General features: G+C 36.5%; 1 protein-coding gene across 6 annotated transcripts in view; it reads left to right on the forward strand.

The window, feature by feature from the left end:
• The window catches only part of COL4A5 (collagen type IV alpha 5 chain), a 414,777-nt gene that overhangs the window by 375,123 nt on the left and 23,369 nt on the right, over positions 1–16,285 (forward strand). For 3 of the 6 annotated variants that reach the window (XM_037821236.1, XM_037821238.1, XM_037821240.1), the window contains exons 39-43: positions 127–225; positions 742–792; positions 2,003–2,188; positions 11,742–11,750; positions 15,415–15,423. In XM_037821236.1, coding sequence (XP_037677164.1) covers positions 127–225; positions 742–792; positions 2,003–2,188; positions 11,742–11,750; positions 15,415–15,423 — 354 coding nt within the window. The remainder of the gene's footprint in view (positions 1–126; positions 226–741; positions 793–2,002; positions 2,189–11,741; positions 11,751–15,414; positions 15,424–16,285) is intronic. The other 3 variants (XM_037821239.1, XM_037821241.1, XM_037821237.1) reach the window with 2 other exon arrangements.

The following is a 16,285-nucleotide window of genomic DNA, read 5'->3' on the forward strand; positions in this document are numbered from 1 at the left end:
AGATTTCATGGTTTAAAGGAGATCTCACAGGCACTTTGTGTCTTTTAGATAGAACTAGTTGGAACTAGTGTGGAAGGAAAAGAGAGTTGGGAAGATAGGTGTAACTTCCTTTGCTCTGTTGTTTAGGTAGTGGCGGTCGCCCTGGCCTGCCAGGGCCTCCAGGTGAAAAAGGCAAACCAGGCCAAGACGGTATTCCCGGGCCAGCTGGACAGAAGGGTGAACCAGGTACTGTACTTTTTCCTAAGTTTTAAAATTTCTTCCTTGTCTGCTATAACATTTACAATTTTTTACCCACAATGAAATTATATCGTCTTTCTTTTCTTCTGAGTTTCCATACACTTTTCCCTTTCTGATTACCTTTTTCCTTTCCCTCCTGAGAATATTATCTCACAAATGTTGCTTAAGCTGCCTCCCTCTTATGAAAAATTCCGTATCTTTTCTTGCCCAATTTTTCACATCAAGAAGTAGTTACCCAGCTTTTTTAAAATTCCCTATGTGACCCTTCCCTATATGATCTATATTCCATTTATATATGTTCATATGATATAAATATATCATGAATAGAACATATGTTTATATAGTTTTCTCATATTAGAATTGTAGTTCCATGTTGGAAATAAATCTGTGTGTTCCATAAAATATACATTGTAGAACTTAAAAAAACCTCAGCATTCTGAAAATAATTTGTCCTTGATTCAGTTATTTTTACCCATTTGTGATTTTTGGTTTGTACCCTGACAGGTCAACCAGGCTTTGGAATTCCAGGACCCCCTGGACTCCCAGGACTTTCTGGTAAACTTTAATAAAACAAACTAAGTCAGTCCATAAAAGACACTATTCTCCAGTGCACTTATTTTTCCGTCTCCACCATTTACAGTTATAGAATGCACGTACAAACCCAGAAAACACAAAGCTAGAGTTGTACCTTAACGCGTTTATTATTTAGCAGTTTAGTATGTGGTGCTATATAAAAGTGTATCCTTAAGGAAATTCACATGTAGATATCTTTTCATTAACTTTATAAATGAATGCTGAGGAAACACTAAAGAAAGAAGGCAAATTGCACTAAGAGGCAGATTTCACTAAAATTTCTTAAAAACTCTTTTAGCCAGGAGAGAAAACACTCTTTTCCCCTCATGGAAACAATATCAAGGTAATATAAGGAAATGCTGTAGAAATATGAATCAGTAATAAAAATATCTTTTGAAAACTCTATCTGAATTTACTTCTTGCATATCTAGATCAATATGTATACCCACACATCTACTTTCTCTCACTTGTGCTTACTCTTTATAAGCAACAAATAATTAATCAAATGATTGTTACATGGAGATATTTATGCTGAAGTTCTGAAATGACCTTTGGCTAGTCTATGGAGCCTTTTCTCAAACCACACACATATCTCCTAGAAATTCCAATATCTTTCCCATGATCCCAACAAAAAAATTATCGCTTTATTGTACCACTGTTATATGTCTCTCAGGAATATTGATGGTGTAGAAAAAAATGTTGAGAACATTTTGTGTAGATTGTGATTATAAATCTTGAATAGAGTTGTCTTTAGGAACACATAGCAACCATTGAAGTTTCACATCGTCCATCAGTCTCAAAATTAGACTCAAAATGTTTGCTTCAGGAGTTTCCTCTTAAAACTATTCTTGCAGATATTTTATACTTTTGTGTATTTTTCTCTTTTTTTTCTCATAGCTTCTGGCCATATGATCATTGCTGTTTGTACTAATACTAAGGGTAGCTTTTAGGATGTAAGCTATTATTATTTGTATTTTTACACATACTCTAAAAAATGCTTTCTGATGACAAATACATATATTTAATAGGAAGAATGTTTTCAGGAGTCAGTTGGGGATTTGGTGTGGGATATAAATGAGTCTTAGTAAATTTTATTAGTTGCTCTAATAAGTGTGAAGAGCTCTAGCCTTATAGATAAGGTTATAACTCAGTTTCATTTAATGTGTTCTCCAATGTCACTTTGCTTACATAGGTCAAAAGGGTGATGGAGGATTACCTGGCATTCCAGGAAACCCTGGCCTTCCAGGACCAAAGGGTGAACCAGGATTCCAGGGTTTTCCTGGTGTGCAGGGTCCCCCAGGCCCTCCTGGTTCTCCAGGTCCAGCTCTGGAAGGCCCTAAAGGCAACCCTGGGCCCCAAGGTCCTCCTGGGAGGACAGGTATGTACATCATTGGTAGGGGAATGGTCTATTTATTAGTCCATTTATTTCATTTTGCTGATAGGTTATTCAGTCTTTAGGACTTTAAATTTTATAATTTAAGATCTCCTTACAAGTAAATAGCTTGGTTTACACTCAGCTCCATTCATTTCCATGGCATCTAATAATTCTTTTCTGTAATGCATTTCATCATTTGCTTAAAGCTGAAGTAAAACAAAACAACTTGGAGGGAAAGAAAAGAAATAGTAGTTTATTAGTGTTTTTTATTAAAGATAAGCTATACGGATAACCTGGCAGCAAAATGCCATCTGCATATTTTAATGTGAGCTTCTAAGCATGTCATCACAGAAATCATTTTAGTTATCACCTAGTAGATGCTTGTGGTTCATACCAAAAGTGTTTCTATGACTGTCATATGATCAGCAAATGTCACCAGGCACAATAAACAAATTTTATCTTCCCTAGGAATTAGGCAACCAAATTTATCTTCACCATCACAGCATGATCAAACTGAATAGTGATCTCTTCATATCAGCTTCGTGTCTGTACCTCATTTGTCTTATGTCTAGTAGTATCAATTTTACATCTAATGTTCACCTTTTCATTGTGTGTCTCTACAGAGTCATTTCATTTTACTAATTTTGGAAATGCTCATTTTCATCTTTGGTTAATGTCGCTGAGCCCAGTCACTGGTGATAGGTTATTAACAGATTTTTGAGACTTGATCTTCAATTTCTTTATTTCTGGTAATTGAAAAAGTTGGCCTTCAATGATTTTTTTTTTTTTTTTTTTTTTTTAAATCATCATTTTATTGAGATATATTCACATACCACGCAGTCATACAAAACAAATTGTACTTTCGATTGTTTACAGTACCATTACATAGTTGTACATTCATCACCTAAATCAATCCCTGACACCTTCATTAGCACACACACAAAAATAACAAGAATAATAATTAGAGTGAAAAAGAGCAATTGAAGTAAAAAAGAACACTGGGTACCTTTGTCTGTCTGTTTCCCTCCCCTACTTTTCTACACATCCATCCATAAACTAGACAAAGTGGTGTTTGGTCCTTATGGCTTTCCCAATCCCATTGTCACCCCTCATAAGCTACATTTTTATACAACTGTCTTCGAGATTCATGGGTTCTGGGTTGTAGTTTGATAGTTTCAGGTATCCACCACCAGCTACCCCAATTCTTTAGAACCTAAAAAGGGTTGTCTAAAGTGTGCATAAGAGTGCCCACCAGAGTGACCTCTCGGCTCCTTATGGAATCTCTCTGCCACTGAAGCTTATTTCATTTCCTTTCACATCCCCCTTTTGGTCAAGAAGATGTTCTCCGTCCCACGGTGCCAGGTCTACATTCCTCCCTGGGAGTCATATTCCACGTTGCCAGGGAGATTCACTTCCCTGGGTGTCTGATCCCACGTAGGGGGGAGGGCAGTGATTTCACCTTTCAAGTTGGCTTAGCCAGAGAGAGAGGGCCACATCTGAGCAACAAAGAGGCATTCAGGAGGAGACTCTTAGGCACAAATACAGGGAGGCCTAGCCTCTCCTTTGCAGCAACCGTCTTCCCAAGGGTAAAACTTATGGTAGAGGGCTCAACCCATCAAACCACCAGTCCCCTATGTCTGTGGTCATGTTAGCAACCATGGAGGTGGGGTAGGCGAATACCCCTGCATTCTCCACAGGCTCCTCAAGGGGGCACTACATCTTTTTTTTTTTTTTTTTTTTCCCCTTTTTTGTCTTTTTTCTTTTTTTTTTTTTTTTTTTTTTTTTTTAACTTTCCCTTCTTTTTTCAAATCACCTGTATGAAAAAAAAAGTTAAAAAGAAAACAAACATACAATAAAAGAGCATTTCAAAGAGACCATAGCAAGGGAGTAAGAAAAAGACAACTAACCTAAGATAACTGCTTAACTTCCAACATGTTCCTACTTTACCCCAAGAAAGTTACATAATATAGCAACATTTCAGTGAACTTGTTCCTACTACAACCATCAGAAATTAACAGATCATAGTCATTTCTGGGCATCCCCAGAACGTTAAATAGCTTATCTGTTCTTCCTGGATTATTGTTCCCCCTTCCTTAATTGCTCTCTACTGCTAGTTCCCCTACATTCTACATTATAAACCATTTGTTTTACATTTTTCAAAGTTCACATTAGTGGTAGCATATAATATTTCTCTTTTTGTGCCTGGCTTATTTCGCTCAGCATTATGTCTTCAAGGTTCATCCATGTTGTCATATGTTTCACCAGATCGTTCCTTCTTACTGCCGCGTAGTATTCCATCGTGTGTATATACCACATTTTATTTATCCACTCATCTGTTGAAGGACATTTGGGTTGTTTCCATCTCTTGGCAATTGTGAATAATGCTGCTATGAACATTGGCGTGCAGATATCTGTTCGTGTCACTGCTTTCCGATCTTCCGGGTATATACCGAGGAGTGCAATCGCTGGATCGAATGGTAGCTCTATATCTAGTTTTCTAAGGAACTGCCAGACTGACTTCCAGAGTGGCTGAACCATTATACAGTCCCACCAACAATGAATAAGAGTTCCAATTTCTCCACATCCCCTCCAGCATTTGTAGTTTCCTGTTTGTTTAATGGCAGCCATTCTAACCGGTGTTAGATGGTATCTCATTGTGGTCTTAATTTGCATCTCTCTAATAGCTAGTGAAGCTGAACATTTTTTCATGTGTTTCTTGGTCATTTGTATTTCCTCTTCAGAGAACTGTCTTTTCATATCTTTTGCCCATTTTATAATTGGGCTGTCTGTACTATTGTCATTGAGTTGTAGGATTTCTTTGTATATGCAAGATATCAGTCTTTTGTCAGATACATGGTTTCCAAAAATTTTTTCCCATTGAGTTGGCTGCCTCTTTACCTTTTTGAGAAATTCCTTTGAGGTGCAGAAACTTCTAAGCTTGAGGAGTTCCCATTTATCTATTTTCTCTTTTGTTGCTTGTGCTTTGGGTGTAAAGTCTAGGAAGTGGCCTCCTAATACAAGGTCTTGAAGATGTTTTCCTACATTATCTTCTAGGAGTTTTATGGTACTTTCTTTTATATTGAGATCTTTGGTCCATTTTGAGTTAATTTTTGTGTAGGGGGTGAGGTAGGGGTCCTCTTTCATTCTTTTGGATATGGATATCCAACTCTCCCAGCCCCATTTGTTGAAAAGACCATTATGGCTCAGTTCGGTGACTTTGGGGGCCTTATCAAAGATCAGTCGGCCATAGATCTGAGGGTCTATCTCTGAATTCTCAATTCGATTCCATTGATCTATATGTCTATCTTTGTGCCAGTACCATGCTGTCTTGGCAACTGTGGCTTTATAATAAGCTTCAAAGTCAGGGAGTGTAAGTCCTCCCACTTCGTTTTTCTTTTTTAGAGTGTCTTTAGCAATTCGAGGCATCTTCCCTTTCCAAATAAATTTGATAACTAGCTTTTCCAAGTCTGCAAAGTAGGTTGTTGGAATTTTGATTGGGATTGCATTGAATCTGTAGATGAGTTTGGGTAGAATTGACATCTTAATGACATTTAGCCTTCCTATCCATGAACATGGAATATTTTTCCATCTTTTAAGGTCCCCTTCTATTTCTTTTAGTAGAGTTATGTAGTTTTCTTTGTATAGGTCTTTTACATCTTTGGTTAAGTTGATTCCTAGGTACTTGATTTTTTTAGTTGCTATTGAAAATGGTATCTTTTTCTTGAGTGTCTCTTCAGTTTGTTCATTTCTAGCATATAGAAACATTACTGACTTATGTGCATTAATCTTGTATCCCGCTACTTTGCTAAATTTGTTTATTAGCTCTAGTAGGTGTATCGTTGATTTCTCAGGGTTTTCTAGATATAAGATCATATCATCTGCAAACAATGACAGTTTTACTTCTTCTTTTCCAATTTGGATGCCTTTTATTTCTTTGTCTTGCCGGATTGCCCTGGCTAGCACTTCCAGCACAATGTTGAATAACAGTGGTGACAGCGGGCATCCTTGTCTTGTTCCTGATCTTAGAGGGAAGGCTTTCAGTCTCTCACCATTGAGTACTATGCTGGCTGTGGGTTTTTCATATATGCTCTTTATCATGTTGAGGAAGTTTCCTTCAATTCCTACCTTTTGAAGTGTTTTTATCAAAAAGGGATGTTGGATTTTGTCAAATGCTTTTTCAGCATCTATTGAGATGATCAATTGATTTTTCCCTTTCGAGTTTTTAATGTGTTGTAATACATTGATTGTTTTTCTGATGTTGAACCATCCTTGCATGCCTGGAATAAACCCCACTTGGTCATGGTGTATGATTTTTTTAATGTGTCTTTGGATTCGATTTGCAAGTATTTTGTTGAGGATTTTTGCATCTATATTCATTAGGGAGATTGGCCGGTAGTTTTCCTTTTTTGTAGCATCTTTGCCTGGTTTTGGTATTAGATTGATGTTAGCTTCATAAAATGAGTTAGGTAGTGTTCCATTTTTTTCAATGTTTTGAAAGAGTTTGAGTAAGATTGGTGTCAGTTCTTTCTGGAAAGTTTGGTAGAATTCCCCTGTGAAGCCATCTGGCCCTGGGCATTTATTTGTGGGAAGATTTTTGATGACTGATTGGATCTCTTTGCTTGTGATGGGTTGGTTGAGGTCTTCTATTTCTTCTCTGGTCAGTCTAGGTTGTTCATATGTTTCCAGGAAATTGTCCGTTTCTTCTACATTATCCAGTTTGTTGCCATACAGTTGTTCATAATATCCTCTTATAATTTTTTTAATTTCTTCAGGATCTGCAGTTATGTCACCTTTTTCATTCATTATTTTGTTTATATGGGTCTTCTCTCTTTTTGATTTTGTCAGTCTAGCTAGGGGCTTGTCAATCTTGTTGATCTTCTCAAAGAACCAACTTTTGGTGATATTTATCCTTTCTATTGTTTTTTTTGTTCTCTATGTCATTTATTTCTGCTTTAATCCTTGTTATTTCTTTTCTTCTACTTGGTTTAGGATTGGTTTGCTGTTCATTTTCTAGCTTCTTCAGTTGATCCATTAGTTCTTTGATTTTGGCTCTTTCTTCCTTTTTAATATATGCGTTTAGTGCTATAAATTTCCCCCTTAGCACTGCTTTTGCTGCATCCCATAGGTTTTGGTATGTTGTGTTCTCATTTTCATTCGTCTCTATATATTTAGCAATTTCTCTTGCTATTTCTTCTTTAACCCACTGATTGTTTAGGAGTGTGTTGTTTAACCTCCAGGTATTTGTGAATTTTCTAAGTCTCTGATGGTTATTGACTTCTAATTGTATTCCATTGTGGTCAGAGAATGTGCTTTGAATGATTTCAATCTTTTTAAATTTATTGAGGCTTGTTTTATGTCCCAGCATATGATCTATTCTGGAGAAAGTTCCGTGAGCACTAGAAAAGTATGTGTATCCTGGTGATTTGGGATGTAATGTCCTGTAGATGTCTGTTAAATCTAATTCATTTATCAGATTGTTTAGGTTTTCAATTTCCTTATTGGTCTTCTGTCTGGTTGATCTATCTATAGGAGAGAGTGATGTGTTGAAGTCTCCCACAATTATTGTGGAAACATCAATTGCTTCCTTTAGTTTTGCCAATGTTTCTCTCATGTATTTTGTGGCACCTTGATTGGGTGCATAGACATTTACGATTGTTATTTCTTCTTGCTGAATTGCCCCTTTTATTAGTATGTAGTGGCCTTCTTTGTCTCTCAAAACATCCCTGCATTTGAAGTCTATTTTATCTGAGATTAATATTGCTACACCTGCTTTCTTTTGGCTGTAGCTTGCATGAAATATTTTTTTCCATCCTTTCACTTTCAATTTCTTTGTGTCCCTGTGTCTAAGATGAGTCTCTTGTATGCAACATATTGATGGTTCATTTTTTTTGATCCATTCTGCGAATCTATATCTTTTAATTGGGGAGTTTAATCCATTTACATTCAACGTTAAAACCGTGAAGGCATTTCTTGAATCGGCCATCTTATCCTTTGGATTATGTTTGCCATATTTTTCCCTCTCTCTATTAATATCCTTTATTGTACCCATACCGAATCTCTTTAGTACTGAACCTTTCTCCAATTCTCTCTGTCCTGTCTTTGTTTCTCTGTCTGTAGGGCTCCCTTTAGTATCTCCAGTAGGGCAGGTCTCTTGTTAGCAAATTCTCTCAGCATTTCTTTGTCTGTGAAAAATTTAAGCTCTCCCTCAAATTTGAAGGAGAGCTTTGCTGGATAAAGTATTCTTGGCTGGAAATTCCTCTCTCTCAGAATTTTAAATATATCGTGCCATTGCCTTCTCGCCTCCATGGTGGCTGCTGAGTAGTCACTACTTAGTCTTATGCTGTTTCCTTTGTATGTGGTGAATTGCTTTTCTCTTGCTGCTTTCAGAACTTGCTCCTTCTCTTCTATGTTTGACAGTGTGATCAGTATATGTCTCGGAGTGGGGTTTTTTGGATTTATTCTATTTGGAGTTCGCTGAGCATTTATGATTTGTGTATTTATGTTGTTTAGAAGATTTGGGAAGTTTTCCCCAACAATTTCTTTGAATACTCTTCCTAGACCTTTACCCTTTTCTTCCCCTTCTGGGACACCAATGAGTCTTATATTCGGACGCTTCATATTATCTATCATATCCCTGAGGTCCATTTCGAGTTTTTCAATTTTTTTCCCCATTCTTTCTTTTATGCTTTCATTTTCCATTCTGTCATCTTCCAGGTCACTGACTCGTTGTTCAACTTCCTCTAGTCTTGTACTATGAGTGTCCAGAATCTTTTTAATTTGGTCAACAGTTTCTTTAATTTCCATAAGATCATCCATTTTTTTATTTAGTCTTGCAATGTCTTCTTTATGCTCTTCTAGGGTCTTCTTGATTTCCTTCATATCCCGTACTAGGGTCTCATTGTTCATCTTTAGTTCTTTGAGTAGCTGCTCTAGGTGTGTCTCTTCTGGTCTTTTGATTTGGGTGCTTGGGCTTGGGTTATCCATATCGTCTGGTTTTTTCATATGCTTTATAATTTTCTGTTGTTTTTGGCCTCGTGGCATTTGCTGTCCTTGATAGGGTTCTTTTAGGGTTTGTAGACCAGTTGAAGTCCTTATCTCTAATTTATCAGATCTACAGCTTCGTGGAGTACACTTTCTCTAACTAACCAGCAGGTGGCGTCCACGAGCCACCTGTTCTCCACAAGCCAGATCTCCCCTGCTTAGCCTTTTTGGTGAGTGGGGGAGTGAGTCTTGTGGGGCCCAATTGGTGTCCCAAGCTTGCGTGTGTAGTTGGTGTTGCCTGCCCTGTATGTGGGGCGTGTTTCTGGGCAGTCGGGGAGGGGGGGTGGCCCTAACAATCAAATCTCCCTGATGATCCTAGAGTTTTAAAGCTACTGCAATAGTCTAATCCTTCAGTTCAGTCCTGCCACAGTTTGTCTCTGCCACTGACCCACAAGTCTTTGGTATTGGTGTATGGCTCCTGAGACTTGCAAGTGGGCCCCTCTTCCAGGCTGTGCACCCCGGGTCCTCTGTTGAGGGATGACTGTGCTATGTCACAGGTGAGTGCCGTCCCCCCAGGGCAGTTCTGGGCTGCTGGGCTGTGTTGGGAGGCTCCCAGTCTGCTCAAATGATGGCTGAATGGGGCTCTGTTAATTCACACTGCTCCCCCTTCCCAGCTCTGGGACATTCAGCTGAGGTTGCAGGGAAGGCTAATGTCCACGCCCAGTTTTGTGGTGTGTGCCTGTTATTTGAAGCACTTCCGTCACACAGGGTTGTCTGGGGCAGCTCTGGGCTATGGGGCTGGCGATGGGCAGGAGTGTTTCCTGTCCAGCAGGATGGTGGCTGTGAGCGGACACCCCCCTTTTCTTGGGAAGTTGTGTTGTTTAGTGAATTTTCTCAGCCACTGGATTATTGCCTTTTGTCTCAGAGCTCTCTTATTTCTGCTCTTGACTTGACGTGCCCAAATTTCAATTCTTTGAAGCTTTCTGTATTGAGCTTCTTAGAGTAATTGTTTTAGAAAAAGCAAAAAGGATTTAAAAAAAAAAAAAAAAAAAAAAAACGGCCCTCCTCAGAGATCTAATGGGTTATTGAAATGCTAATAGACAAAGCAACCAGGGCCATTAAAGAAAGGTGCCCTGGGCAGAGAGATCAGCCTTGCTTCGGGATTTGCATATGCGCCTCAAGGCCTGATCTCCGCCCTTCCCCTTTCTGTGTTCACCAGAACTCCAAAAATCCTCTGCTTTTACTTTGGAGCTTCTCGTGTTGTTTTCCTTCTATGCCCGTCTCCTCTCTGCTGGGCTGGCTGCTCTCAGAGTCTCTGGTGTCTGGCCTCAGTCTATCTATGGTTGGAGTTTGAATCAGTAGAATGAGTTTCCGATGAGAGCAGCCACTGCAATTCTCCCTTCTCCTTCCTGGAGCTGACAGCCCCTCCTCCCCCGGGACTGAGCCTGGCAGGGAGGGGCGCGGGTCCCCTGGCCGCAAAAACTTACAGATTTCGGTGATCTCAGCAGTTCCACGTTTTCATGAGTGTTGTATGAAGTATGCCCAAAGACAGATTGCTCTGTGGTGTCCAGTCCACGCAGTTCCTGGCTTTTTACCTACTTTCCTGGAGGAGTAACTAAAACATACAGCTCACCAGTCTGCCATCTTGCCCCGCCTCCCTTCAATGATTTTTTAAAATGAGAAATCTAAGATTAAAGAAACACAGCAATTACCATTACTTCTTGAAATTCTCCAACTTTTTAAAATATATTTACAAATGAAAATTGCTATTTAAATTACAGTAAATGCTAAAGTAATAGGAGTTAATTTTAATAAGATATGCTCTAAAACCCTGAAATAAATGGGATTGCAAAACCAAATTTGATCTGATCTGATTTGACTGTTTATAAAGGGTATTATTTAAGATTTTAACTTGATTTATTATTGAAGAATGCCAGTGAAAATCTCCTCAGCCATGTTAATTCCCTTGCATGTAAAGAATTGAATCAATATCTTGCTTGGTTATGCATGTGATAATTCCAATAAACCAAACTATTATCCTTTATATATTTTAATCAGCACTACGGTTATTTATTCTTACTAGTAATGGAGCTCACAGTTGAATATTACCTTGAAACATTTCAACATAAAGCCATTAGTGACAAAGGAGCTTTTCAAAATGACTGTTTCTAAAGAAATAATAACAAAAGTAGTGAGAAGAATATGCACCTGATGAATATTGGTGACATCTCAATTTGTTCATAAACTACAAATTAAAATGGAGTTTTGAACCCAATTGCTCCTAGAATTGATTGTTCTTAGTTTGAGCGCATAGTAATTATTATTACAAAAATGATTTCTGGCCTTTCAAAATATGTCACATGTACTATTTTAATTTTAGTGTTGACTCTGATGATAATTTGGTTTATATACAGATGCACAAATATGAAATTTCAGAGTGTTATTTTATTGAAATAAATTTTAATTTGAAAGTTTAGTGTAATGCTTTAGTTTCTTGATATTTCTAACAGTTTTTATATTTTTCCCTTTTGCTAATGATGACATTGGACCTTGGTGAACTTTGATCCCTATCTAGGTCCTACAGGTTAGCTCTTTAACTCCAAAATAGTAATTGCATGAAATTTGAAACTTTTCTTATATATTTATATACATATATTTATGTGTGTGTGTGTGTATATATATATATATATATACAGATATATGTGTGTATGTATTTTATGTGTGTATATATACACCTGTACCTAATGTTTTCATATGTTCAAATATATTTTAAGAGCATATATGTCAATTCCATTCTTACATGTTGGCTTATCTCTGCAACTTGTCAGGAACTTGTAGAATCCAGTGTGTCTGTCTATTGGAATGACCCAAAATTACCTAATTAGGAAAACTAATTCAGCATATCAAAATTCATGTTCATATCACTTTTGGTTGAAAATTTATAGTACCCAAAACAGTATTGTATAATATTTTACCTTTACCTTTGGAGTAGGGTGAATTTCTTGTCTTTGCCTTATATCTGTTGATGCAAATGAAAATTTAACTGTCTTTCAAGAAAGCATTCATTTTTTAAACAATTATATGTATTATCAGATCTTGCAAATATGTAATTTTTGACTTGCCATATTTCTTGTAGGTTTTCAAATTAACCCATCTTCACATTTTGGCCCTTCTTAAAGTTCTGAATCTACCGCTATAAAATGGACTAAAAGGCACAGAGTAAAAAACAGAAAATCATGCAACCAGTTCATATTAGAAGCCTCTTAAACTTTTCATCATACACATGTAAACAGTATACACCAAAGAACGATTACCAAGGACTACCCAAAGGAAAATCTCTGATTCATATTGAAAAATGTTTACCTAATCAGGATTAAAAAGCATCACAGATATCTGAATGCATTTATTATTATTTAAGATAAATAATCATTTTCAAATTTCTAAGGAGGAACTAAAAGGAAAAAAACATGTGTTGGTTACTGGGAATGGCAGGAAATTTTCTTTTCCTATAACATGAAAATTCATAATTTTTCAAGATACTGCTTAGGAAGCCATGTATCTCAATTCAAACTAATTCCTTAGTTTCTTACTCCCCCACAAACCCATTATTTCATAGAACCATAGAATGCTAGATCTAGAAAGGACTTAAGTTTTACATATAACAAAACTGAGGCCCAAAGAGGTCAAGAAGCTTATTCAAGATCATATTTCTTGTTATTGGCATAGCTGGGACTCTGTCCTAGGGCTCCCCAGTGTTAAAGAATCTTTTCTACTAGTAGTACTATATTATCTTTTCACAAAGGCAGTCATATGGCTTGATGTTTATGATTTGGCCTCTTATTCTAGTTACAGATAAGCTGAGCAATAGAACGAAGCTGTTTCTGCTGTTAGGAGACTCTGGTCTCTGCCTCCACTTTCTTCTTTCCTGTTACCCCAAAGCCCCATCAACCCCTATTAACTGCTCCTGGTATTCTTCGTAAAGGGGTATCATCAAAAAGATTAAGACGAGGGCATGCTATTTAACTATCACCAAGATAAAGAGAAGATTAGGGTATACTTTGAAGTAAGTAATTTTGAATTCTTCCCTGTCTGGCTTGCACAGAATTCTAGGACCTTGATCACTGCTAGCCACTGCTAGCCACTGCTAGCCTTTACCATCAGCTAGAAGACTGCTTTCTTCTGAGACAATAGATATATTCAAAGAAGAAGAAAAGTAGCCATATTATTTTAAACCTCTTATTTACCAGCTGTGCTCTAAATTATATAATGATTGGAACCTGGTCTCTGCAGTGTTCTCTTCTTTGCAATAGTTGAAGACTACAATCTTATATGGGAACTGGATTTAAAATACACCAATCAACTCATCAGTTTTAGTATATATGCCACTCATGTACAAGACTAGGTTTTTGTTTTGTTTTGCTTTGTTTCTTAGTTAAATTTTCTCAGGTGGCTTGAGAAATAATGTATTGAGAGCCTCATGTACGAAATTGACTTGACATGTAACTCATTAAAATATGTTTAGAAATTGAAGTTCTTAGAAGTTTTGCTATGATGTATGACATGTAACTCATTAAAATATGTTTAGAAATTGAAGTTCTTAGAAGTTTTGCTATGATGTAATCCCAAGTTTTTCTTGTTACTCACTCAGACTGAAATATCATTTATTTCAGTGTGATATTTTTCTAATAGTTCTTGTTATTGGTCCTTCTATATCAAACACATGTAAAATATCATTATCCAAGCTCTGAATTATCTTAGGTAGGAATTCTAATTTATTTAACTAATTGTATGGCCAGTCTCTGCTCTAAGTGTTGCTTTGAGTCAGTTTGCTGGATGTGGTTTAGAAACCATTTAAACAAAAGAGGTTAATTTTTAGTCTTCTAAATTTCAAAGTATCAGATGCTAGGCAGTAATGGCAATGTTTTATATTTATACAGCATGCCAATATTTACATCATTTAATGTACTCTTCCATGTTCCTTGAGGGCAGAGTTTGGGTCTTGCTCACCTTTGTGTTCCCTGTGGCACCTCGAACATAACAGATAATCGGTCAATATTTTAAAAATTGAATTTATCTTTGAAACAACACTGTGAGTACAGTTAGGGCAGATACCATTCCCATTATGTGGGTTAGAAAACAAGCTCAGAGAGATTGACTTGCCCAAAGTCACATAGTTATTAAGTAGTAGAGCCAAAAGTAAATCCTAGGTTTTCTAACTCCTAGGATGTAGTGCTCTAGCACAGTTTATTCTGTCTGCTAACATTCTGTGTTTATAAATCATAGCAAGACTTCTAAGAAAAGGAATTTGTGTTTATACTTAACACTGAGGTGTCCTATTTGTAAACTTTTAATCTTTTTATTTAATGATCCTTTCATTTAATAATGAATAGTCTGACTTAAAATGTGCATTGAATAATAAGAAATAAATGTGATGTTTTCTGTGGTTAGGGGTGGGATATTGCATGCCAAAATATTTTAAAACACCCTTTCACTGATGGTCTTCCAATCTGTGGAAAATATGAATCATTATTTCCAAGTTCAAAAGTGAATATTGGCTTTTTCTCTGTTAGTAACTTATTACAAGTAATAATGAACAGAAGAAAGCCTCAGAATATGGCTTCATGGAATGACTTTCAAATAAGACAAATGTTTCAAAGTACACTTGGTAATGACCATTGTATAGTTAGTGTTTTACCTTTTCTATGCAATCACCTATCAACTTCGTATTTTTTTGCCAATGGAGCTTTTAAAGTTGACTCTATCTCTCTAGGGAATTCTGAACATATCAAGAAATTAATACCTTCTGTTTTTAAAAAGGCTGACAGAGGCCAAGGTAAACCTAAATATTTATCTAAAATTACCCCTTTTTGAAAGGAACTGAAGGCTGTCAGTGAAATGGTACTATCTTGCCAACTTTAATGTTTTGGGAAGCTAACTTTTGGAAAGCCATAGTAGCAGTATTAACATGATATCTTCAGTAGAATTTCCCATTTTTTTGGATTAATGAAGACTAGCAGTTTATTCCCTAGAATAAGCTCTATTTGAAATGGTTTGGTTCTTCATACTCCTGTATGATTCTGTTTGCATTCTGATTATGCTGTAGGGATAATAAGCACTGGCAAGAGGAATATTGTTTAAATTGTGCTATAATGTGAACCATTTCTAACTCATAATCTTATTTTGTACTGTGGGATGACTGTTACTGCTAACATCGATCTTTGGGCTTTGGTGAACTCTGATCTTCCCAGGTTTTCAAGGTTAGCTCCTTCACTGGTCAATTCTTCTTTTTTTTAATGCTTTGCATGCGTAATAAGAGAAATGCAGTTTTTTCTGGCTGTAATTCAGAAGTCTTTGAAGAGTGCTTGTTATCATCAAATACTACCTGCTTGGGTTTTAACATTTTGGTGAAAGTAATATGACTTGTTTATAATCGAGTTTGAAATGAGATTAGGTCTGTGTTTTCAATTGTTTATAATAGTTAATCCATACATAAACAGATGTTGAATTTTAAGTGGAAATACACTTATTTTTATTTTTAAGACTTCATTAAGATATTTAGGCAGGCGTCTGGCCCATTTGTAACCTCTGCATACTGATTTTACTTTCTTAATTTTTTTGCCTGAGATTGTCCTAATCTGTGTATTTATGGCTATTTTCAGTAGTGGAAGAGGGGAACTGTTGAATACTGTTAAAAATAAACTTACTTGTCCCTTATATTATTAGCAACTCATTAATTTAAATTTGAGGTAACTTTAGAACAGCAGATCTGAATTAATGACATGTAAAATTTTCAATATTTCCTTTTAATTACAAACCAAGCAGTGCCAAAAACACATCTTTTTTTTTTTTTTTTCAAATGATGCAGTGTTCTGATAATTTTTCAGACTGGGGAAGAAGGTCATGAAAGGTTCCTGCTTTTGTTTTTCATTTTAACCTTACCTTGTCACTATTATCAGGATGATTCACAGATATTCCCTTTCTTAATGAAAATAACAATTTTGCTTAGAAAGCCCTATCTATTTTGTTGGAAATAGGCAGTTGCTTTTTTTTAAGTACAAACTATCCCCCTTTCTTTATGATTAGGAAGGGAATTTCTGAGTGTGTTGGCTCATTGCTTGG

Source organism: Choloepus didactylus, chromosome X (assembly GCF_015220235.1).
Source record: "Choloepus didactylus isolate mChoDid1 chromosome X, mChoDid1.pri, whole genome shotgun sequence".
In the NCBI taxonomy this organism is placed as follows: domain Eukaryota; kingdom Metazoa; phylum Chordata; class Mammalia; order Pilosa; family Megalonychidae; genus Choloepus; species Choloepus didactylus.